Genomic DNA, 26,179 nt, shown 5'->3' with positions numbered 1-26,179 from the left:
CTCAGCCAACCTGGTTTAACCTTTAAAGGGGAAGAATAACAACATAACTAAATAGTTCAAAGAGGCTTTGGCTTCAGGCAAGACTGGGGCTTCAGTGACTTGGTCAAGATACATACAATTTCTTTTTCTTCCCTTCTCAGCTCTACTTTTTTTTTTCAGTATTCTTTTTTTAGGAAGCTTCTTTTCTTGACATAATTGCCAACAGCTTCCAGTGTCACATACTTTCAAATTTAACCTAGAAGAGAGTAGAAATCTCCTTCCCAGAAATCTCAGGGAAAAACAAAATGACTTGAATCACTTCCTATGTCTGCTCTATACTAAGTTTTTGTAACTAGTAACCCTATCTCCATACTTCTTTTTATATATCATTCTGTCAATCAGCAATGCTCTTTCCTCTAGCCTACAGATACCCACAGCCTACCTTAGCCACCTCCTGCATGAAGCCTGACATATGGTCTTTTATCCTTTAAATTTCCATACTGTTTATTTAAACCTGCTTTATAGCACTTATTACAGTCTTCCTTATATTAGGGTTGCTTACATGCATTGTTCTTCTATGAAACTTTAAGCGCCTTAAGGGAGAAGTCTGGAATTGTCCAGTCTTTGTGTCCCCTCAGGGCACCTCACTTTGATTTGTACGTTGTAGGTGCACAATCATCTTCTGTTGAATGAATCAGTGAACGCTTCAAGCTAAATTATATTTCAATAATATTTTTGTTAATTAAATCCATCCCTGAAGGCAGTATGTAGCCTGGAGAAATTTCCACTAGGGTCCCTGTTTCCTCCTACTAGTCTATTTGTGTCCAGGAAAATCCCATGGATGGAGGAGCCTGGTGGGCCGCAGTCCATGGGGTGGCTAAGAGTCGGACACGACTGAGTGACTTCCCTTTCACTTTTCACTTTCCTGCATTGGAGAAGGAAATGGCAACCCACTCCAGTGTTCTTGCCTGGAGAATCCCTGGGACAGGGGAGCCTGGTGGGCTGCCATCTATGGGGTAGCACAGAGTCGGACACGACTGAAGTGACTTGGCAGCAGCAGAATTATGCTAAAGCAAACATCAGGGAGAGAGAGAAAGAGAGAGATCAAAACTCATCCTGCAGTCCTACGGGAGGTAACAGTGATGGGCCATTGCCATTGCAGCAATAGCAGAACCATGTGGGTTTGGGATAGATTTGAGTCTTGGATGCTTTTTTTTTTTTGGTGGACTAGTGAAACAGCTTTGTCCCTTCTCTTCCTCCCTCTGTGTGTGTGCTCTGAATCAGGGTTTAGCTTGGCGCCGTAGCAACCCGACTGATAGTTCTGTCAAACCCACTCAGGAAGCTCCTGCATCTGACACAGGTGATGTAAACTTGGAGCCAGTTGAGTCCTGTTCCAACAAGCCACAGACTGATTCATTTTCTTTTTACTTACAGAGCTTCCATCCGACAACGGTCCAAGTCTCAGCTTTCTTACCTGGGACATGAATCGTCATTAGCACTTGTAGACCATAATAAGTCTACGCATGAACAAGACAGAAAGGTCAGACACCAATGGTTCATGGGGGGATGGAAGAAGTCTCTCCTGGGGACGATCGTATGCCCTTTAAGCTTAGAATCTGAGTTTTCAAGGCCTTTATTTAGTAATGTTTCACTGCTGCTACTGCTGCTGCTAAGTCGCTTCAGTCATGTCCGACTCTGTGCGACCCCATAGACGGCAGCCCACCAGGTTCCACCGTCCCTGGGATTCTCCAGACAAGAACACTGGAGTGGGTTGCCATTTCCTTCTCCAATGTGTGAAAGTGGAAAGTGAAAGTGAAATTGCTCAGTCACGACCCCATGGACTGCAGCCCACCAGGCTCCTCCGTCCATGGGATTTCCCAGGCAAGAGCACTAGAGCGGGGTGCCATTGCCTTCTCCTATGTTTCACTAAGTCAAACTAAATGGGAGGCTCCATTAAGACCTGAATGAAGCTCTAAATTTTATATCATGTTTTACATAATATTTTAAGAGAAGCATAAATAATAAAACATTTTTAAGAATACATGGTAACTAAGATGAAGTATTAAAAGTTCACTGATAATTCTTATGCGAGCCATTCTAATAAACATAATTACATGTACTTAACAGACTATTTGATTATGTAGGAATCCCTTTCAAGTTCTTAAGACTATCTGAAAACTTTCCTTTGTAAAACTTTAAATCTCCTTCTTAAATAATTATAATAATTATAAAGTATTTGATACAAGTTACTGCAAATTTTAAATTAATGGGGACTGATTAGGTTTTACAGACATTTGTTTACTTAATACAATTTTATAATAATTGTTTCAGGATACATTTTAAATTAACACTATTAATTTTAACACTATTCAAAGCAACATAAAAATGAAATAGATAGGAGAAGAATCAACACATATAATGGCGCCCCACTCCAGTGTTCTTGCCTAGAAAATCCCATGGGCGAAGGAACCTGGTGGGCTGCAGTCCATGGGGTCGCTGAGGGTTGGGCACTACTGAGCGACTTCACTATCACTTTTCACTTTCATGCATGGGAGAAGGAAATGGCAACCCACTCCAGTGTTCTTGCCTGGAGAATCTCAGGGACGGGGGAGCCTGGTGGGCTGCTGTCTCTGGGGTCGCACAGAGTCAGACACGACTGAAGCAACTTAGCAGCAGCAGCAGCAATATTCAACTTTGTTCATCAGGATGTCCACTGCTGCAGTGGACACAGTCTAACCTTCATATAAGGTGACCATCCCTCCTACTCAGAGCCTTTCTTAGTCACTGAACTTTATTCTTCAGCCCTGATCCTCTCATTTTCAATCCCCCATTACCCTTCATATCAGTCTTTTCATGGCAATTTTCTTATTGAGGCTTATTTCAGATCATGTTGTCTTATCCCATTACTAAATTACAAGCTTCTTAAAGTTAGTAACTGTTATTTGTGTTTGTATCAACTTGGGCATCTTGCTTTGCCTGGAAACTCCTTTATCTGGTTACCATTAGCCTACCAGGCTCCTCGGTCCATGGGATTTTCCAGGCAAGGGTAAGGAGTGGGTTGCCATTTCCTTCTCCAGGGGATCTTCCCGACCCAGGGATTGAACCCGGCTGTCCTACATTGTAGGCAGACGTTTTACTGTCTGAGCTACCAGGGAAGTTCTGGTTACCATGAGACCTAGCAAACATTTCTGTTTATTTGCCACATATAAACCTAGAACCAACTGAGTGCTGTCCCAACCTTCTCATAATCTACAGACTCTTTCATCTTTCTGTTTAGTTACAGAGCTGCACATGGTAGGACATCAAGCGATTTTTAAAACTAGGATGAAAAATTAACTTTTTATAGTAAAATAAAGTCCAAACCACAAGAGTTATCAAAGAAAATGAGTCAGAGAATATTTTAATTACAAGCACATCCATTATGCATGATGTAATTTCAAATTATCTTTAAAACATTTCAGTATGAGAATCCTTTTGGGGAGTAATTATAAACGCTGATTCACAATGCCCAATTTGGAACAAAGTACTACATACGATTTTATGACTATGATGGAAGGATTATTAAGGCTCTCTTTTGCTTTTAAGATATTAATAATAAATAGCATTCTTAATTATCTAATGTTGTTATTATTGTCGTTGTTCAGTCACTAAGTGGTGTTTGCCTCTGAATAGTTGTTCAGTCGCTAATTGGTATTCGACTCTGAATAGATCGTGTTCTCAGTATCTAATACAGCTGGTTTAAATAAACTTCATAGAGGAACACTTTGTCTCAGGAACAGCAGGGTGGATCCAAGGAGAGAAAATGTTTAGCAAGCGTGGTTGCTTACTGCATCTTGCCATTAAGGACTCAGCACCTCTTCTCATTCTAGAAATAGTTTTTTCATTTATATCTGTGGTACTGCCACCCATAAGTATAAGGGTGGCATTATACAAGGAGTTTAATAAGCTTCAAGGGAGAAAGAACCAAACACTACATTGACATTTCAAACATAACAGCACCAATTGTATTCAATTTTTTGCATTTTTATTTTTTCCCCTAGTTTCTGGGAAAATATTTGACAACAAATACAAGAGAATTAGGAAGAAAAAGAAAATCCAGTTTTATTATTGTTGAAGCTGGTAGATGGCTCAGCACTGTTGCAGAGAACAATCAGATCGCCTGAAGATCTGACGATCAGGTTCCCAGACTTCTGATGCAGGGAAAACTCAGAAGGGAGTTATTTAAATAAAAGGAAATCTAAATCAAATATAGAGAGTAGTTCCAGAGAAAACAAAACTACTCCCTAAGTATTCTACTCATCAGCATTGCCAATTAGAATATAATAAATAACTCTATTAAATGGAAACCAAGAATCTGCCTGCAATGGAGACCCAGGTTCAGTTCCTGGGTCGGGGAATGATCTCTTGGAGAAGGGAATGGCAACCCACTCCAATACTCTGCCTAGAAAATCCATGGACAGAGGAGCCTGGTGGGCTACAGTCCATGGGGCAGCAAAGAGTTGGTTGTGATGGAACATCTGAGCAGAGAGAGTGTGATTTTAAAAGGATGACACTTTGATTTCTTTCTTTAGTTAAGGGAGGAAAAGGGAAAAAATGAGAGAGCCAATGTGATTCTGCTAAAGGCAGAAGTGAAACAGGCCTTGTGCTTATATTAAAACTGCTCATTTGTATGAAAATTATCTTAGAACTTTTTTGACTTAAAAATTAAATATTTTAAAAAAGGAAACAGCAGAATCAGCATTGATAGAATTTAATATAAGGACTTCCTATTCAGAGTAAATTTTAAAGTATGTTAGATATTTAGGTTATTTTAATCCCAAGTAAATTTTAAAGTATTTTGATAGTTAACTAAATTCTTTAAGATCAAACACTGGTAAAAAAATTTTTTTTCATATTTTGATGAAGAAGCTCTAACCTGACTGTTGTTTGGGAATTGTTCTATTTTGTGTAGCAAGGCAAAAAGGTTTACTTATATAAAGGCGTTATCTCCACCTTGTGGTTTCTTTGGGTTTTGACTCTGAAAACTTGAGATGGTTTCAAAAGTCTGTACTTCCAAAGTATAAGTGGGGTGTCTGACCCAACGTTTCATAGCTAGCTGGTGACAGAGCCAAGACTATAGCCTGTTTTCTCTTGGTCTCCAAGCTATACTCTTCGCTTTCATAAATCACATCACAGTTATAATGCTAATAAAATTGAGGTTAGGATTAGGGGAAAACTGCAGGCTAAAGCTTCCAGTCTCTGATATCTAGGCACCTCTTTCAGAGGAACTAAAAGATAGAATATGTATGAGATTGTGTCAAGGTCAAATATTAAAAACCCATCACTTCATCACAGCTAACTTATAGTAGGGTTTAGGCATTGGTTAGGAGCTAGGACAGGGTTTCCCAGGTGGCTCAGTGGTAAAGAATCCACCTGCCAACACAGGAGATGTGAGTTCAGTCCCTGGGTTGGGAAGATCCCCAGGAGGAGTAAATGACAACCTACTCAAAAAATCTGGAAAATCTCATGGGCAGAGGAGTCTGGAGGCAAGGCCCATTGGGTTGCAAAGAGGCGGACACGACTGAGTGACTGAGGACGCACACACATAGGAGATAGGACAGGAGATCTATAAAAGTGACTACTAGTATTTGATCATTTGGAAAGTCCCTGTTTCTTGGTCATAGTTACCATTTCCTATCATCATATCTTAAAGTTGTCATCAAGGCAGGAGACCGCCTATAGGTTGGCATGAAGAAATCGATGTAACAAAATATAGAAATCTGGACATGAGATTTAAGTAGGAAGTTATATTTTTACCTGAGCTACACAGGATATGGATGGGAGGAAGCTGGGAAAAGCCCTTTGTTAAGCATTGAACCATCTACCTTGTAAGTAAGTGATCAGTATTTTTTTAAATAAATGTGGTTTTTTTTGCATTTATACGCCACGAGCATAAAAGCTTCGTTCATTCTTTCATCCAATGAACACTGATTGCACACCTAACAAGTGCCAGATATTGTCTTAGGGATGCAAAGATGAGCAAGAGCACTGGCCTTCTTCCTTCACTGGAGCTGCTGGCAGGATACTTCGTACGTGTGATAAATAAGTGAGCACTGTGCAACTTATCATTGACACAATAGAGGAAGGGACTGCAGTGAGGAAGCGGACATAAACTTTCATAATTTTGTCTGTCTGTGAGTTACTGGTTTGCTGTGAATTTACTATATCTATGTATATATACTTATCTATGTGTATATATATACACACATATATATATTTTGGGGCTTCCCTGATAGTTCATCTGGTAAAGAATCTGCCTGCAATGCAGGAGACCCCAGTTTGATTCTTGGGTTGGGAAGATCTGCTGGAGAAGGGATAGGCTACCCACTTCAGTATTCTTGGGTTTCCCTTGTGGCTCAGCTGGTAAAGAATCCGCCTGTAGTGCAGGAGACCTGGGTTTGATCCCTGGGTTGGGAAGATTCCCTGGAGAAGAGAATAGCTACCCACTATAGTATTCTGGCCTGGAGAATTCCATTGACTGTGTAGTCCATGGAGCTGCAAAGAGTCAGACACCACTGAGCAACTTTCACTTTAATACATATCTTTAGCCTTTTAGCTTTTTTTAGATGAGTTAATTTGTCTTTAGCTTTGCAAAATCCCAGAGGAAAAAACCCTTCTGTATATAATGACTTCCGTTTTTTTTTGTTCTTATACTACTTTTAGTTCAGTTGCTCAGTCGTGTTCAACTCTTTGCAAGCCCATGGACTGCAGCACACCAGGCCTCCCTGTCCATCACCAACTGCCAGAGTTTACTCAGACTCATGTCCATTGAGTCAGTGATGCTATCCAACCACCCCCTTCTCCTCCTGCCCTCAATCTTTCCCAGCATCAGGGTCTTTTCAAATGAGTCAGCTCTTCACATCAGGTGGCCAAAGTATTGGAGTTTCAGCTTCAACATCAGTCTTTCTAGTGAATATTCAGAGTTGATTTCCTTTAGGATTGGCTGGTTTATTCTCCTTACTGTCCAAAGGACTTTCGAGAGTCTTCTCCAACACCACAGTTCAAAAGCATCGATTTTTCGGTGTTTAGCCTTCTTTACGGCCCAACTCTCACATCCATACAGGGCAAAGGCTAACAGAGTTTTGCCAAGAGAATGCACTGGTCATAGCAAACACCCTCTTCCAAGAAGCTATCAAGTTAGCCTGATGCAATTTTATGGATGCTGGAGAGTACATAAGAGCTGTGTCAGAGATGAAAGACTTTACTCAGAGCGGGAGCGGGAGCCAGTGCACAGCATTTCCACTGACTCCCCAGCCTACCCTGACTTCTCAGCTGATGAAAGAGAAGTAGGTGACACCAGCAAAGGAGGGGGAAGAGGAATCCTAGGCTTGAGAAACCTGGTGTTTTTATAAAGGACGATAAGCCCTTGTCTTAGGATGGAAGCACTATCCCCCTCCTCCAAGGCTGTTTGCTATACCAACATTCTTGAGAAATTCTTGAGAAAACAGCCTCAACAAAGGTGGTCAGTGCCTCTTTTCACCAGATGTGCAGAAACACGAGAGAGCCATAGAGAATTTTGTCTATTTCTTTCCTTCTGAGGAGGAGAAGGAAACTGAGCCCCAGAGAGCCGAAGTGCTCAGTGATATATTCCACTAGTGGCCATGCTGGACTCATCCAAGAACCACATTCTTTCCACATGCCCGTTTCCCCCATGCTTTCGCAGGCACCTTTCTTCCTCTCTGCATTGATTTCCTAGAGTTGAGTAAGACATCAGAGATGAAATTATCGAAGGATTTGCTGCATGAATGAGCAGCAACTATTGAGGGCAGACCAAGAGAGAACCTGAAATGGAGGCATTGACAGATCCATCACCAAGCCAGCTCTCCCTCCATCCTATTTGGCTTGCAACTAGAATATGGACACCAGGCTTTTATTTCAATTGAACTGGTAATGAAATCTTGGACTTTGGAAGTAAAAGGATAGTATCTGAAGTTCCTTACTGTTGTCTGTTCCTGATGGTCAGCTCCTTAAGGGGTAAATAACTGTGTGTTAATGAAATAGAACACTAACAGTTCTGTAGTCAATTTGCTGTAGACATTTTTAGTATATTTTAATAGAAAAAAAATTTTTTTAATCAACACAGATCTATATAAGCCACCTAAAATCTTTTCTCAAACAAAGCAAATAATAAATTTAGTAAATGGGCCTAACGACCAAGTACTGAAGAATATCATTAGCAAGGAAAACTGATGGTAAAGATGATGAAGTTCTGAATATAATTTTTGCCTTCAAGAGGCTAAAAATTAGCTAGCTCTGATGCCTTAATGGCAATTAAAGAAATTGGAATGGGGAAATTTTAAAATAATTTGTATTCCTTGTAAAGAACATGCACAATTTAGAAATCCAAATTGATTACCATTTACTTCTGGGCACTAATTAAAGAAAACCTTCACAGAAATACACAACTGATACCCATTGTCCCCAGTTAATACATTTTAAAAATTATTTTGCGTTGTTTAGATACACTGGCCTGCCTTAGGGCTTGAGGCAGTCACTAAACTTTGACATTTATGAAGGACATATCTTAAAAATTTCACAAATCCTAGAATATGTAAATACCACTCACTATAGCACAAAGGGTTGCAAAGAGTCAGACACAACGGAAGCGACATAGCACTCACGTACTCACTATAGCACAAAAATGTTTTTAAATTGGGAGTTATTTTTCTTATAGATCCAGCTTATTTACTACTCCCCAAGTGTTAATATCTATGCCATTGTGAAACGAGAACTACCAGCTCACCTTCAGATGAGCAGACAAATAAAATCAATCCCATCCAAGGCATAGCACGTTGTTGCTGTTTAGTCCCTAAATCATGTCTGACTCTTCTGTGACCCATGGACTGTAGCAGCTCACAAGGCTCCTCTGTCCATGGGACCAGCCTAGCAAGAATACTGGAGCGGGTTGCCATTTCCTACTCCAGGGGTTCTTCTTGACCCAGGGGTTGAACCTGCGTCTCCTGCACTGGCAGACGGATTCTTTACCACTGAGCCACCAGGGAACCCCAAGTCATGGCATGGCGGCAAGCAGTTCAGAGCCCTCTCTCACAAAATATCGTATCACCGTGTCCTACAGGTCTTCGAGGTCACTCATAACCAATCAAACCATGACTCAACTCTATGAATGCCAAAAGGACCACTGTATAATAAAAGAGTACATGCAAACATTTAAATGATTAATGTAACCTCCTCTCCCCTCAAGGACAAGAACATTCCTGTGGAAGAAGAAATTGAACCAGCCCCAGTGAGGAGGATTCTGAAACTCAATGCTCGAGAATGGCCCTACATGCTGGTAGGGTCTGTGGGTGCAGCTGTCAATGGGACAGTCACACCCATGTATGCCTTTTTATTCAGCCAGATTCTTGGGGTAAGCAAGCAGCTGGACCAGCTTTATTCTCCTTCTACCTTGTGTCTATCAGTGGATGCTGTCACTTTTGATAGGTTGGTTCTTTGTTGTAATGTATCTAACTTTTTTAAAGTTTTTTTTGTTGTTGTTGTTCTTTTAGTTCTTTCTCCCCTCCTCTCATCTCTAAAGAATTAAAAATGTCTCAAGTCTCCATCAAACAGGAGGTGAGAAGACAAAGGGGAGACTCTCATTTGGACTGGCAGTACACTCTGATAGTCATTGTGTCTGTTAAAAAAAAAAAAAAGAAAAAAAAGACTATGGCTGCAAACTTAGTGTCAAAAGAGGGCAGTTTACCCATATGCAAACCAAATAAGAATGCAAAGCAAGTTCATTAAATGATATAAAAGGATTTGGGAGCCATTTCGATCTTGCTGATCAGCTGAGGTACAAAGCTTGATTTGTAATAACAAGTGTTCCTGCACGTTGCATAGCACTCTGCTCTTCTGCTCATTGCACCATTGAAATGGGCAGTTGGGGGAGAAAACAGGAAAAGGAAGAGAGAAGTGAAATAAGGCATGTACAAAGAATAAACTTATTTCAGTTTTTCATCTCCTAAGAGTTTTGATATTCTCCATCTGATATTATTGCTGTAAAATAATAATAATAATATTGATGATAATAAGTACAAACATTAATTATGCACTATCTAAGGAATTTATATATAATAGTTCACTAAACTTTCCTAATAACCAGCTATGGTAGGTATTCTTATTGTTCCTATTTGACAAAGGAGCAAACTAAAGAACTTACAGGAGTAAGTGACGGATCTGGGATTCAAATCCAGGCAATGTGACTGCAGAGCTGAGTGCCAATTAAATCTTATCATTGAGAAGTCAGTTCTCGAAACGTTGTCATATTTTCTCAGTTGAAATTCACACACACACACACACGAATCCTATGAGATCAACAAGGAGGAAAACCTAGACTGCTAGAGAACTTATGAACTTGTTCAAGGTCACACAGGGTCACAGAAGGTGGTGGGACCAGCCCTATAACCAGCTTTTCCGAAGCCTAGCCTGAAGGATGTGTAAGAGTCCCAAGTTTCAGTTTCCCCCTCTACTTTTCTTTCACTTTTATGGTCTGTCTGGCAGAGATCCTGACCAGAAAATTGTCCCAGCAGGCATGAGTTATATAGAAAGACCGGTAGAGTCCACAAACCAAACCAAATCAGTCCTAAAGGGAGCGCCCCAGCCCTTGCTTCAGTTTTCACACTGCCCCCTTGTGGTAAGTGCGGAAATCACCATAAAGGTAGGAAATGGAAAACACAGAGATCAGCTCTGGTAGATTAAATTTCTGGTTATGCTGAAAACATCTTGATAACTAATTTATATTCCTTAATATGTAGGAAGTACATAATATAATAGCAATGTCCTTTTATTCATTTAACAGATATTTGTTGATTATCTCCCCTGGCCTAGGGACTGGCATGTTAGTGAGGGTGCCTTCCCTAATGGAGTTTCCAGTCTATGAGGAAGACAGACGTTAAACTGAAAAATCCACTCACATTCACAAAATAGTTACTGATCACTCACTGTTTCCCAGACAATGTTGCTGGTGTTAAGAGTACAGTGAGGAACAAGAAAACCAGAGGCCTCCCTGCTCTCAGAAAGCTAACATTCTACTAGATAAGAGGCTCCGGAAATGCATTCACTCAGCAGTGATGTAGACGCAGAGCGTGTAGGGGATGGCGTTGAATCTGTTAAGACCCAAGGCCCTAGACGTTTGCTTTTAAATTAAAGCCAGGATTCAGCTCCTTCGCTTTTCATCTCTTTTTCTCATGAATGCAGAGTAAGGAATGTGCTCACTCAACTTCAAACCCTGTGTATGAGCTGCTCTGCAAAGAGTCCTGGATTACCCACCAGGAGGCTCCTTTACTGCCCTGGAGTCACACCAGGCTACTTCTTTCATGCTATCTCAGTTTCCTTAACTATAAAAGGAAGGATTGACAAGGAGGCTCTGTAAGATACCCTCCAGCTCCTGTGGGCTGTCGAGTGGCCACGTCAGAAAAAATTTGATGATTCAAATGATAACACCTGCCCTCCAACAGCACCCACTTGGTTACTGATGGTGAGACTATTCTCTGTGACTCTTCAGGTCACAACCAGAAAATCCTAGCCTAAGCAACTGAGGTTTTTACCTAAGGACCAAAGGATCGGAGTAGCAGGATGAAATCCAAAATCTGTTCATCACTGATGTTCTCACAGGGTTAAGTTTGCTAGGAGAATAAAGCTTTATTCTTTTTCTTCTTTGATAAACAAGGTTGTTTTTGTCTCTTAGCATAATTATCACAGATTCATCAGTGGGTTCATGATGGTTTCATCTCATAGGGTATAATCATGAGTCAGATAATAGTCTGGTTTTAATTGTGCTGTTGTCATTCTGACATATCTAAAGGGCACGATATTCGCATTTGGTATTGAGACCATAGTTTGTAACAAGGGCACAGCAAAAAAGTTGGGCATTAGGAGCCTGGTTGCTAATGAAGGTTCTAGTGAAGCCTCAATGTACACGTAAGGCTTACTTTCTCTGGCTCACTTTCACTGGGTCTGTTTGGCTTGGAACAGTCGTTTGGATGTAGCATGCTGGGGAAAGGGATTCCCAGATGGCGCTAATGGTAAAGAATCTCCCTGCCAATGTAGGAGATGTAAGAGATGGGAGTTTGATCCCTGGGTTGGGAAGAACCCCTGGGAGGGCATGGCAACCCACTCCAGTATTCTTGCCTAGAGACTCCGATGGACAGAGGAGCCTGACAGGCTGCATAGGGTCACAGAGGGTCAGACACGACTGAAGCAACTTAGCGCGCAGCGCACACCCATGCTGGGGAAAAGCTTGAATGTTGGAGTCAGCCAGCCTTGGATTTGCTGCATTCTCTGTCCTGTACTGTTTGTGTGTGTTTAGGCAAGTGGCTTCTTCTTGATGAGTCTTCGTTTCCTTATCTGTAATATGGGACAAGAAAAGCTACCTCACTGGGTTGTTTTAAGAATCTCAATTTTAAGGAAATCCTCATTTAAATTAAAGTAGATTAAGTAATACATTTGTATCTAGTAAATAGCAGGAATCTAATGAAATTTCATTTTCTCCCTCAACTCACCTTTACAAGATGGTGTAGATGTGTGTGCAAACTATAGCTGGTCTAAAAACAGAGAAACCTATGGATGGGCAGCCCTTGGGGGTGCCTTTCAGGAAGAATGTACAAAGGACTCACGCAGTAGAGTTTAGGGGTAAAGGTTACAGATAGATGATGCACAATCTTGAATTTAATATTAGCCAAACATTCTTTTTTTTAATACTGAGAAGATGGGTATTACCCAGAAGCAACGGAGTTGTGCCCAGAAAAAAAAAAACAACATTGCACTAGAATCTGGAAAACAGGCATTTCCTTCAGAGTGCCTTGAAGAATTATGAATGGACGTTCGTAACATTGTACAGGAGCTGGTGATCAAGACTATCCCCAAGATAAAGAAATGCAAAAAGACAAAGTGGTTATCTGAGCAGACCTTACAAATAGCTGAAAAAAGAAGAGAAGTGAAAGGCAAAGGAGAAAAAGAAAGATATACCCATGTGAATGCAGATTTCCAAAGAATAGCAAGGAGAAATAAGAAAGTCTTCTTCAGTGATCAATGCAAAGAAATAGAGGAAAACAACAGAATGGGAAAGACTAGAGATCTCTTCAAGAAAATTAGAGATACCAAGGGAATATTTCATGTAAAGATGGGCACAATAAAGGAAAGAAATGGTATGGACCTAACAGAAGCAGAAGATATTAAGTAGAGGTGGCAAGAATACACAGAAGAGCTATACAAAAAGAGCGTCATGACCGAGATAACCATGATGGTGTGATCACTCACCAAGAGTCAGACATACTAGAATGCGAAGTCAAGTGGGTCTTAGGAATCATCACTACAAACAAAGCTAGTGGAGGTGATGAAATTCCAGTTGAGCTATTTCAAATCTTAAAAGATGATGCTGTGAAAGTGCTGCACTCAATATGCCAACAAATTTGGAAAACTCAGCAGTGGCCACAGGACTGGAAAAGGTCAGTTTTCATTCCAATCCCAAAGAAAGGCAATGCCAAAGAATGTCTAAACTACCACATAATGGTACTCATCTCACATGCTAGCAAAGTAATGCTCAAAATTCTCCAAGCCAGGCTACAACAGTATGTGAACCATGAACTTCCAGATGGTCAAGCTGGATTTAGAAAAGGTAGAGAAACCAGAGATCAAACTGCCAACATCTGCTGGATCATCGGAAAAGCAAGAGAGTTCCAGAAAAACATCTATTTCTGCTTTATTGACTATGCCAAAGCCTTTGACTGTGTGGATCACAATAAACTGTGGAAAATTCTGAGAGATGGGAATACCAGACCACCTGACCTGCTTCTTGAGAAATCTGTATGCAGGTCAAGAAGCAACAGTTAGAACCAGATATGGAACAATGGACTGGTTCCAAATTGGGAAAGGAGTACGTCAAGGCTGTATATTGTCACCCTGCTTATTTAACTTCTATGCAGAGTACATCATGAGAAACGCTGGGCTGGAAGAAGCACAAGCTGGAATCAAGATTGCAAGAAGTATCAATACCTCAGATATGCAGATAACACCACCCTTATGGCAGACAGTGAAGAAGAACTAAAGAGCCTCTTGATGAAAGTGAAAGAGGAGAGTGAAAAGCTGGTTTAAAACTCAACATTCAAAAATCTAAAAGCATGGCATCCGGTCCCATCACTTCATGGCAAATAGATGGGGAAACAATGGAAACAGTGAGAGACTATTTTGGGGGGGCTCCAAAATCACTGCAGATGGTGACTGCAGCCGTGAAATTAAAAGACACTTGCTCCTTGGAAGTAAAGTTATGACCAACCTACACAGCATATTGAAAAGCAGAGACATTACTTTGCCAACAAAGGTCCATCTAGTCAAAGCTATACTTTTTCCAGTGGTCATGTATGGATGTGAGAGTTGGACTATAAAGAAGCCTGAGCACTGAAGAATTGATGCTTTTGAACTATGGTGCTGGAGAAGACTCTTGAGAGTCTCTTGGACAACAAAGAGATTCAACCAGTCCATCCTAAAGGAGATTAGTCCTAAATATTCATTGGAGGGACTGATGCCAAAGCTGAAACTCCAATACTTCGAGGCTGACCCATTTGAAAAGACCCTGATGCTGGGAAAGATTGAAGGTGGGAGGAGAAGGGGACGACAGAGGATGAGATGGTTGGATGGCATCACTGACTCGATTGACATGAGTTTGAACGAGCTCCGGGAGTTGGTGATAGACTGGGAAGTCTGGTGTGCTGCAGTCCATGGGGTTGCAAAAAGTTGAATACAACTGAGCGACTGAACAGAACAGAACAGAGCGATAATCACCAGCTAAACAAACCTGGCGGAGAAGGCAAAGGCACCCCACTCCAGTACTCTTGCCTGGAAAATCCCATGGACGGAGGAGCCTGGTAGGCTTCAGTCCATGGGGTTGCTGTGACTCGGACACGACTGAGCGACTTCACTTTCACTTTTCACTTTCATGCATTGGAGAAGGAAATGGCAACCCACTCCAGTGTTCTTGCCTAGAGAATCCCAGGGACAGAGGAGCCTGGTGGGCTGCCGTCTATGGGGTCGCACAGAATCGGACACAACTGAAGCGACTTAGCAGCAGCAGCAGTAGCAAACAAACCTGGACAGAGGACTTGAGCTTGTGGGCTTTAGTGTCCCATCTGTAAAATAAAATGGTTAATCTGTAGTGCCATAGTCCATGATTATAATAAAGAACCATAGGGAAGAATGAGAATTATGGCATCACAGTCTGGGGTTTGGGGGGATTTGTATAATATTTTTTAAAACCAAACCGAAATATAAGTTCTTTTATTTATAAACTATAAAATAAACTTACATGAGTTATTCCATGCTGGGATGAATGACTGTGGCATCTTGTGAACCCACTTCATTCATTAAGAATGAATATATCTTTTATTACTAAGAGCTATAAAGGCCCCAGAAACTCTGTCCTGGAAACAATACATCTCATTAATTTAGAACACCTCCTCCCATTTCGAAATTTGTGATGATTTCAATGGGTTACTTCTGCTTCACAAAAAAGGGCTTGTTAATGGAGAAGTAAACATTGCTTTCAGGAGATTTATTTGGCATACAGCAGGCACTCGAATATTTACTGAATAAATGGTTTGCTTTGAGCAACTGCTTGCTGGCATTGTTCTAGTTATTCAAATTAATGCAGATCAATCAATAAAGATTTATTGTGCAGTTCTCTAATGAATAGTCTTTCTGAACTCTCACAGCTCCCTCATGTAGTCTGAATTAAGAAGGTTTTGTTGTACCGAAAACCCATTGTAAGGCGATGTTATTAAGAGTATGCAGCTGTTCTTCACATTTTCTTGTTGCAACAGCTTGGGCTATTGTTAGTTACTTGAACATGTGCCTCTACGTTCAGAATATACCTATGAATATAGTTTGCCACTTATTATAGACTGGAAAAAACCCCACTCATAATTTCCATAGTATTTTTTTGAGGGGGATGTTTTCAACTCCGGATGATTTAGAGGCAGCAACTTCAGCCTCTGATGGATGAAAGCTTTTCTGTCCTACCCAATCCCAGTCAATGCCTTGATAGCTAGTTGCTTTGGTGTGGGTGCATGCCAGCTGCTTTTTTAAATGATGCTATTATTTGTATATATATATATATATAAACACTATAAAACTAATACTAGGAGAGAATATTCTTAGATTCTCAAGTAACTTCCCCACTTCTTTCCTTTCTTCTTTTCTTTTTCCCTTACCTTATTATGTAAAGAATTTGAAGCATTCATCATATTTTTCATCTGTATCAAAGAAAAGTCAATAAAATTGCCTACAGCAGGCAAAGAAGCAAGGTAAAAATTCTTTAAATCACAACTAGTGGTTTCCATTCACCAGCCTTCCTTCTCCACAGATAAAGTACACATATTCAGAGTTAACTTTGGTTTAATACTAGTATGTTTATAGTGAACTTGTTTTTAACCCAATGCCTAAGAGAAATTTCTTTTAAACATATTTGAATTTATTTCTTTTGCTGTTGTTTGTAATAATAAAGTGACCTCCTTGCTTACTGTCTTGCAAAGACTTTCTCGATTCCTGATAAAGAAGAACAAAGATCGCAGATCCATGGTGTGTGCCTGCTCTTTGTAGCAATAGGCTGTCTCTCTCTTTGCACTCAGTTTTTGCAGGTAAGGAATTTTATTTTTCAGCAAGCAATTTAGCTGTTTTCTGCCATTTCAAGTTAAAATATCACTAAAGATTCCTTTATGTTTTAGGGATATGCTTTTGCCAAATCTGGGGAACTTCTGACAAAAAGGCTACGTAAATTGGGTTTCAGAGCAATGTTAGGGCAAGACATTGGCTGGTTCGATGACCTCAGAAATAGCCCCGGAGCCCTGACAACAAGGCTTGCTACAGATGCTTCCCAAGTTCAAGGGGTAAGCCACGGGGAAACCAGGGATGTTGCAACTGGAGGAGACTTTCTTTCCTTTGCGTATTCTGATAATTACATAAGTTGTAATTGTTGTTCAGTCACTCAGTCAAGTCTGAACTGTTTGCGACCCCATGGACAGCAGCACACCAGGCTTCCCTGTCCTTCACCATCTCCCAGACCTTGCTCAAACTCATGTCCATTGAGTTGGTGATGCCATTCAACCATCTCATCCTCTGTGGTCTCCTCCTCCTCCCACCTTCAATCTTTCCCAGCATCAGGGTCTTTTCTAATGAGTCAGCTGTTTGCATCACATGGCTGAAGTATTGGAGTTTCAGCTTCAGCATCAGTCCTTCCAATGAATATTCAGGACTGATTCCCCTTAGGATTGACTGGTTTGATCTTCTTGCGGTCCAAGGGACTTTGAAGAGTCTTCTCCAACACCACTGCTCAAAAGCATCAATTCTTCAATGCTCAGCCTTCTATATGGTCCAACTCTCACATCCATATATGACTACTGGAAAAACCGTAGCTTTGACTATACGAACCTTTGCTGGCAAAGTAATGTCTCTGTTTTTTTTTTTTTTTTTTAATACACTGTCAAGATTTGTCATAGCTTTTCTTCCAAGGAGCAAGCATCTTTTAATTTCATGGCTGTAGTCACCATCTACAGTGATTTTGGAGCCCAAGAAAATAAAGTCTGTCACTGTTTCCATCATTTCCCCATCTATTTGCCAAGAAGTGATGGGACTGAATGCTATGATTTTAGTTTTTTGAATGTTGAGTTTTAAGCCAGCTTTTCCCCTCTCTTTCACTTTCAAGAGGTTCTTTTAGAATTACATAGGTATTTCATATGAAATGGGAACTCGTGGGACTAGGGTACCCCAAAGCCACATTTTCTCTCATTTCCAAAGCTGACAAACAGCAGTGAAAGCAAACTGTCTCCTCAGCAGTGCCAAGAATCAGTGTTATAGCATGAATCGAAATCTGTCAGGGTTTCGGATTTCCTGCAAGTTTAGTAACTAAGAACTTTTCCAAGTCTCCTTTCTCAGATTATTTTTAGGCCCAGAGGCTCGGATTCCATGGGACTTAATAGCGCCCCCAAGAGGGCATATAGGTAAAAGCCTTCTTCCATAGGTACTTGGGGTTATAAATTAGTTTTAGGAAAAGAGAAGTTGTTCTGGGCAGCTCAGGAAATCAAGGGAAAGATGGAAATGATCGCTGTCTAGAATCTTGACACATTCCAAAGCCTGTGTATCTGAATAATGGAGACTCAGCTGTGGTTTCTTAACCCCAGAACCTGTTGCCTTGTTCAGGAGACGTACCCACATGTACAAGGTGAGGCTACACCTTTATAAAATCAAGCATTTGGATTAAAGTGATGAGAGCTCACCTTGCCTCCCAACACTTCTACTCGCTTTCCATTATAAAAAGGCAAAGAGGAAAAAAGAAAGGGTTTGCCTGTGAGGCTCTTTCTGGAAGAAAAAACTTGCTGGATTGCCGGTGCCTTACTGTATGTATATCTCAGCTCCTACCAGTTCAACCAACAATATGGACAATGACATGGAGATTTGCAAAGGAATATAGAATCCTTTTACTGAGAGGAAAGTCCCTGTAAATTTTTCGTGTTGATCCTTCTAGGCCTTTTCTCTGGGACTTCCCTGGTGGCTCAGACAGTAAAGAATCTGTCTGAAATGCAGGAAACCCAGGTTTGATCCCTGGGTTAGGAAGATTCCCTGGAGAAGGGAATGGCTACCCAGTGCAGTATCCTTGCTTGGAAAATTTCATAGACAGAGGAGACTGGCAGGCTACAGGCCATGGGATTGCAAACAGCTGAACATGACTGAGCAACTAACACATGTTTACATAGGTTTTTTCTGTGGAAATGTGTTTCTCACAGTCTTTGGGTTACACTCTGTGTATTATTTTGTAATCTTTCTTTTTTTTCTGTCAAGCAACCTAATGTGAGCATATTTTTGCCCTTATATATTCTTCTATGGGAGAAGGAAATGGCAACCCACTCCAGTGTCCTTGCCTGGAGAATCCCAGGGACGGGGGAGCCTGGTGGGCTGCTCTCTATGGGGTCGCACAGAGTCGGACACGACTGAAATGACTTAGCAGCAGTAGCATTCTTCTATGATGAATTTTTAATGACTATATAATTCATTATTTTTATATATCACAATTTCTTAAAGTTTCCCATATAAGTCTCCTCCTTGTAAGTAATTTATATCATTTTACATCAGGCTTGGCATATTCTTGATTATTTTTTTAGTTCTTAAAATATAATCATTGGATCAAAATGTATAATCATTTTGAAAGGTTTTAATATGCATTATCTAGCTGCTTAAAGAGTTTATACCAATTTTACTCCTACCATCTGAGTTTTCTGGTATCTAGTTCACCTTATTCTTGACCTTAGACTAAATAAATAAGCCATAAGCTCATTTCTACTATTTTTGCAACCTTCAATCTTCAAGGAGTTTTATAGGTTATTCATTATCACTAGAATTAATCTCTCACTGACTGCTCTAGCTCTGATACCCATGAAATGAGATTAGTCAATAGATGAGCTCCCAAGAAGCTGTGAATAAGATGTAATACTTTTATTAATCCGGCGTTCAAATGCTCTACGGGGGTATCATTATGTAGAAGATTCTCCCTTTTTTAAACATAGAACTACTACTATATGATCAGTGATTTCATTCCTAAGTATATATAATGAAAGAATTGAAAGCAGGGACACAAACAAATACTTATACACCCATGTTCATATCACCATTATTCATTATGGTCAAAAGCTGAAAGCAACTCAAGTGTTTATCAACAGCAATGGATAAACAAAATATGGTATATACTCACTATGGAATATTGTTCAACTTCATAATAAATAAAATTCTGATACCTGGTCTAACATGGATGAACCTTGAAAATATTATGCTTAGTAAAATCAGCTAGACATAGAGGGATAAATGTTGATGGTTTCGCTTGTATGTGGTACCTAGAATTGACAAAGTCACAGAGACAGAAAATAGGATAAAGGTTAACAGGAGCTAGAGAGAGGGAGGAAGGGGTGTTAATATTGATTGGGTATAGAGTTTTTGTTAGGGATAATGAAAAAGCTTTGGGAATAAATATGGTGATGGTTACATGACATTGTGAAGGTATTTAATACCACTGGTTTATACTTTTAGGAATGGCTAAAATGATAAATGTTATGTTTTATATATATTATATATTACAATTTTATCATAATAATTTAAACAATCTATCTTTTTGCTATAAAACAACCTTCTCTTAATGTTTAATCAGAGACTGCATATCTGAGATTGTTTGATTGCTTTTGGTTTGCAGGCTACAGGCTCTCAGATCGGGATGATGGTCAATGCCTTCACTAACATCGCTGTGGCTATGATCATTGCCTTCTTCTTTAGCTGGAAGCTAAGCCTGGTTATAGTGTGCTTCTTCCCTTTCTTGGCTTTATCGGGAGCCATACAGACCAGAATGTTGATGGGATTTGCCACTCATGACAAGGAGTCCCTGGAAGTAGCGGGACAGGTAATCTCCTACACCCACTGTTCAGACTGCTTATGGCTGCGTGGCTATCAAACTGCTAAGGAATAGTACAAATAGGCCTAAGGAAGCTGTTAGCCTGCAATCACTCATGGTTAGAAACTTCCCATTAGCCTTTATCATATATGCCTCTGAGGCTATGAGATTGAGCAGATGTGGAGAAATAGTGGGGCAAACACAGAGGTTACATGTTCAGTTTACTCCCATACAGTTATCTTTTCCCACATCCCAATTTGGCATAGTATCCTCCTTTGCAGGAGTGGATGGTTACCTTTATTGTCTGTTCTTTTTTTTTTTTTTTTCGCTTAATGGTTTCTCCAGGTAATACTACCAACATAGAAAGGAATTACCATCTTTTTGGCACATACTTTTAACTTTCACACTTCAGTGTCTGCTAGACTTGTGGCAAATATCTTTCCCAAAGAGAACCATGAGATACATACAGCTTAGATCCTGAATACACTTAGGCTGCAGCTATGCACTTTTAAGACTGTTCTAATTAAATCTGGTTATCAGAGATAAGTGAAGAGATGATGGCATAGACATTTATCAGGGACAAGAAATCATCCACAGACACATAAATACACCCTCCCCTTTTAATAAATTTACTATCAACTAAGGTTTGTCTCTTTGAAGAGGAAAAGTTAACATAGCCCAAGTAGGCAGAAGCCAAAAGAATTTTATATGCCAGTGATAGAAGGTAGCCCACTTTTGTACCTTTTTTGGGATAGGACCCTAATTCAGAAATAGTAATTATTTACCCTAGAGTTTTCATTCCAATCCTAAAGAAAGGCAATGCCAAAGAATGTTCAAACTACCACACAATTGCACTCATCTCACATGCTAGTAAAGTAATGCTCAAAATTCTCCAAGCCAGGCTTCAGCAATACGTGAACTGTGAACTTCCTGATGTTCAAGCTGGTTTTAGAAAAGGCAGAGGAAACACAGATCAAATTGCCAACATCTGCTGGATCAATGAAAAAGCAAGAGAGTTCCAGAAAAACAGCTATTTCTGCTTCATTGACTATGCCAAGGCTTTGACTGTGTGGATCACATTAAACTGTGGAAAATTCTGAAAGAGATGGGAATACCAAACCACCTGACCTGCCTCTTGAGAAACCTATATGCAGGTCAGGAAGCAACAGTTAGAACTGGACATGGAACAACAGACTGGTTCCAAATAGCAAAAGGAGTATGTCACCCTGCTTATTTAACTTCTATGCAGAGTACATCATGAGAAACGCTGGGCTGGAAGAAGCACAAGCTGGAATCAAGATTGCCGGGAGAAAAATCAATAACCTCAGATATGCAGATGACACCATCCTTATGGCAGAAAGTGAAGAGGAACTAAAAAGCCTCTTGATGAAAGTGAAAGAGGAGAGTGAAAAAGTTGGCTTAAAGCTCAACATTCAGAAAACGAAGATCATGGCATCCGGTCCCATCACTTCATGGGAAATAGATGGGGAAACAGTGGAAACAGAGTCAGACTTTATTTTGGGGGGCTCCAAAATCACTGCAGATGGTGACTGCAGCCATGAAATTAAAAGATGCTTACTCCTTAGAAAGAAAGTTATGACCAACCTAGATGGCATATTCAAAAGCAGAGACATTACTTTGCCAACAAAGGTCCGTGTAGTCAAGGCTATGGTTTTTCCTGTGGTCATGTATGGATGTGAGAGTTGGACTGTGAAGAAAGCTGAGAATCAAAGAATTGATGCTTTTGAACTGTGGTGTTGGAGAAGACTCTTGAGAGTCCCTTGGACTGCAAGGAGATCCAACCAGTCCATTCTGAAGGAGATCAGCCCTGGGTGTTCTTTGGAAGGAATGATGCTAAAGCTGAAACTCCAGTACTTTGGCCACCTCATGCGAAGAGTTGACTCATTGGACAAGACTCTGATGCTGGGAGGGATTGAGGGCAGGAGGAGAAGGGTACGACAGAGGATGAGATGGCTGGATGGCATCACCAACTCGATGGACATGAGTTTGAGTGAACTCTAGGAGATGGTGATGGACAGGGAGGCCTGGCGTGCTGTGATTCCTGGGGTCGCAAAGAGTTGGAGACGACTGAGCAACTGAACTGAACTGATGGACTGAAACAAATACAAATTCATAGTATAGACTGAAAAATAAGCTTTATACTTAACTTTTCTTACATAATATTTTGTCAGGATAATTTTAAGAAATAAAATCTAATATTTTAAATTTATATTATGTAAACAATCTTCTGTCTCAGACACATCTAAAGAAACCATTTTGGACATTTCAAATGAATTCATAAAGAGAGCCTTCTATACCATTTTCCTCCCTCTCCTCTCTTCCTCAACAGTTAGAGGCAATGAAGCCATGTTCTCTTCAGTTCAGTTCAGTCACTCAGTCATGTCTGACTCTTTGTGACCCCGTGAACCACAGCCCACCAGGCCTCCCTGTCCATCACCAACTGCTGGAGTCTACCCAAACCCATGTCCATTGAGTCGGTGATGCCATCCAACCACCCTATTTTCTGTCGTCCTCTTCTCCTCCTGCACTCAATCTGTCCCAGCATCAGGGTCTTTCCAATGAGTCAGCTCTTCGCATCAAGTGGCCAAAATGCTGGAGTTTCAGCTTCCGCATCAGTCCTTCCAATGAACACCCAGGACTGATCTGCTTTAGGATGGACTGGTTGGATCTCCTTGCAGTCCAAGGGACTCTCAAGAGTCTTCTCCAACACCACAGTTCAAAAGCATCAGTTCTTCGGCACTCAGCTTTCTTCACAGTCCAACTGGCACATTCATACATGACTACTGAAAAAACCATAGCCTTGACTAGACGGACCTTTGTTAGTAGTGAGTAGAACTTGAACTGATAGGATGTCTCAGGGTCTAGTCAAGTTGATTTCCAGCAACTTCTTTGTGTTCCCAGAAGATGTGATGTGTATCACCTTCTGCCATTTGCACTGGATCTAATCCATGTAACTACTGAAAATGTCATGAAAGTAGTTACCTCTGCTCTTTTATTTCTAAAGCTCTTTTTCCTTCTTCAGATTACAAACGAAGCCCTCAGTAATATCCGTACTGTGGCTGGGATTGGAAAGGAGAGGCAGTTTATAGAAGCGTTTGAGGCAGAACTGGAGAAGCCATACAAGACAGCCCTCCGAAAAGCGAATATTTACGGACTCTGCTTTGGTTTTTCCCAGTGCATCGTGTTTGTTGCTAATTCTGCTTCCTACAGATATGGAGGTTACTTAATTCCCAATGAAGGGCTCCATTTCAGCTATGTGTTCAGGTGAGGAATGTCTGGCTAAAATCATAAAAGATCAGCATTCAAGGGAGGAATAGTCTGGTCCGATTTGTTAGTGGCTGCCATTTAAACCATCCCAAACTTGGTGTCTTAAACAGCTGAGATTTATTATTTCTGAAAGATTCTGTGGGTTTTCAGGGTGGTAATAGTTCTGGACTGTGCTGATTCAGTTAGGCTCCCGAGCGGCCTTCTGTCTCCACGTGGCCTGTTAGCAGCCTGTTTTCTTCGCTTTGTGCTCTTGGAAGACAGAAGGTTGCCAGCCGCAGTGTGCACGTGCTTGCCAAGTCTCTGCATGCATCACATTTTCTAACATCTCTTTAGCCAAAGAAAGTTCTATATGACAAAGCCCAGATTCAAAGGAAAGAGGAATGCAACCCATCTTTTGATGACAGGGTCTGATAAATGTCTCTCCTTTCTGCCCATGCTGCTATCACACAGCTCTGACACTGGGTGGACGTCCTACAGTTCAGTTTATACTGGCACTGTTTACCTGGAGGTAGCATGGGATCCTCTCACAGGTTAAGGACTTGGTGCTACAGGACTGCCTCTCCCTCAGTCCTCTATACCAATGCAAGCCTAGGTCACCACCTGTGCTTCTCACCAACCAGCTAGAGACCCAGGGTTCCCATGACATCCTCTTCAGCTTTGATTTATATGCTAGAGTGTTTCTTAGAACTCAGAGGAACACTTTACTTCCTAGGTTACCAGTTCACTGGGCTTCCCGGGTGGCGTAGTCATAAAGAATCTGCCTGCTGATGCAGGAAGATGCAAGAGATGTGGGTTCAATACCTAGGGGGGAAGATCCCCTGGAGTAGGAAATGGCACGCAACTCCAGTACTTTTGCCTGGAAAGTTCCACGGACAGAGGAGCCTGGCAGGCTCACAGGGCCGCAGAGTCCGACATGACTGAACACGCACAGGACACAGCTCAGAAACAGCCAGATGGAAGAGACCCAGAGGGTGTGCTGTGTGGGAAGGGCTTGGAGCTTTCATACTCTCTCCAGGAACGCCACTCTCCCCAGATCTCCACATCTTCTCCAAACCAGAGGCTCTATGAACTCTGTCTTTGGAGTTTTTTATGGAGGCTCCACCTTGTTAGACCTGATTAGTTAAATCATTGACCATCAGTCACAGTCAATATCCAGCCTCTTCCCTTCCCTGAGGTCTGAGAAGGGACTGAAGTTCCATCTCTCTGATCACATGGTTGACTCTCCTGGCAACCAGGCCCCATCCTTAGGTTGTGTGTGTGTGCTTAGTCACTCGGTCGTGTCTGACTCTTTGGGACCCCATGGGCTGTATCCTGTCACGTGCCTCTGTCCATGGAATTTTCCTGGAAAGAATACTGGAATGTACTGCCATTTCCTCCTCTGAGGGATTTTCCCGACCCAGGGATCGAACCTGAATCTCTTGTCCACGTCTTTTGCATCTCCTGCATTGGCGGGTGGATTCTTTTCCCCGGTGCCACCTGGGAAGCCCATCCTTAGGTTATCCAGAGTTTTTAGAAAAGCCAGTTCCTTAACATAAAAAAAGACACATTGATCCTCTCAAAATTGGGGAAATTCTACAGGTTTAGGAGCTCCAAGATAGAAACTGACAGAAGACCAAATATATATTTCTTACTAGAAGTCCCAATATCAGAGGAGTAAAAAGTCATATTGCAAAGGGATGTGTATAGAGTAATAAGATTAACTGAGCATTTTCACAGCCTACCATATTGGTTAATGCTGAGAAAGCCTAGAAGCCTAAAGTAAGATGGTTCATAGATCTACTTTATTTGAACTCTACTTCTTGCTAAGAAGGCAAGTCTCCAGCTGACTCTTCCTAGGTGGAGAGAGCAAAGACCCAGTCAGGGGAATCCGGTTCCTTTCTTATAGCTGGGGTCTGCTCTTCTAAGAAGATTAGCTTTGAGTCCAGTTTCTCACATTTCCAGAGCCTGAGGGTGTCAGGGTACCAAGGAACTGGGTGTACATGCATATGAGTGCGATGTGATGGGGTGGGGGACCTCGGAAGAATGAGGGGGAGATGGTCTGAGAAAACCCTGGAGGACATTAAGAAAATCAGCCCTAGTAAAAGTCTGCTCTCGAGTCATGAACCAGTTCTGTCTTCTTGCCTTCTATCTTCTCCTAGAAATAAAAGAAAAATTTTCTCCAGCCCCACTACACCCCCCACCCACCAGAAAGTATCTTTTCTAAATTTTTGTGTATTTAGAGCTACTAACCCCAAATTGGAAATCACAAACTGTTGACTTATTTAGTTTAGATAAGATTTTTGAAGACTTATTTGCCAACATGTAAAAATCAGAGACTATAGAAAACTCCCGATTTCTGCCTTCGCTTTAAAAACTGAAAGATGACCTCCTATCACTTCCTGTTTGATTTCAGGTGCTTGTCATTGCTTTAAGCTTTGAACTGAGATTCTAGAGATGTTTGGGTTTGCAGATCTGCCC

The 26,179-nt window shown here is 41.1% G+C and overlaps 1 protein-coding gene across 7 annotated transcripts in view; it reads left to right on the top strand.

Moving 5' to 3' along the window:
- The window catches only part of ABCB11 (ATP binding cassette subfamily B member 11), a 101,258-nt gene that overhangs the window by 63,354 nt on the left and 11,725 nt on the right, over positions 1 to 26,179 (top strand). For all 7 annotated transcript variants that reach the window (XM_013969124.2, XM_013969135.2, XM_013969127.2 and 4 more), the window contains 6 exons: positions 1,414 to 1,519; positions 9,221 to 9,385; positions 16,539 to 16,643; positions 16,731 to 16,892; positions 20,240 to 20,443; positions 23,478 to 23,719. In XM_013969124.2, the coding sequence (XP_013824578.2) occupies positions 1,414 to 1,519; positions 9,221 to 9,385; positions 16,539 to 16,643; positions 16,731 to 16,892; positions 20,240 to 20,443; positions 23,478 to 23,719 (984 nt within the window). The remainder of the gene's footprint in view (positions 1 to 1,413; positions 1,520 to 9,220; positions 9,386 to 16,538; positions 16,644 to 16,730; positions 16,893 to 20,239; positions 20,444 to 23,477; positions 23,720 to 26,179) is intronic.

This window comes from Capra hircus, chromosome 2 (genome assembly GCF_001704415.2).
Source record: "Capra hircus breed San Clemente chromosome 2, ASM170441v1, whole genome shotgun sequence".
NCBI lineage: Eukaryota > Metazoa > Chordata > Mammalia > Artiodactyla > Bovidae > Capra > Capra hircus.
This window is presented reverse-complemented; position numbering and strand designations above follow the sequence as displayed.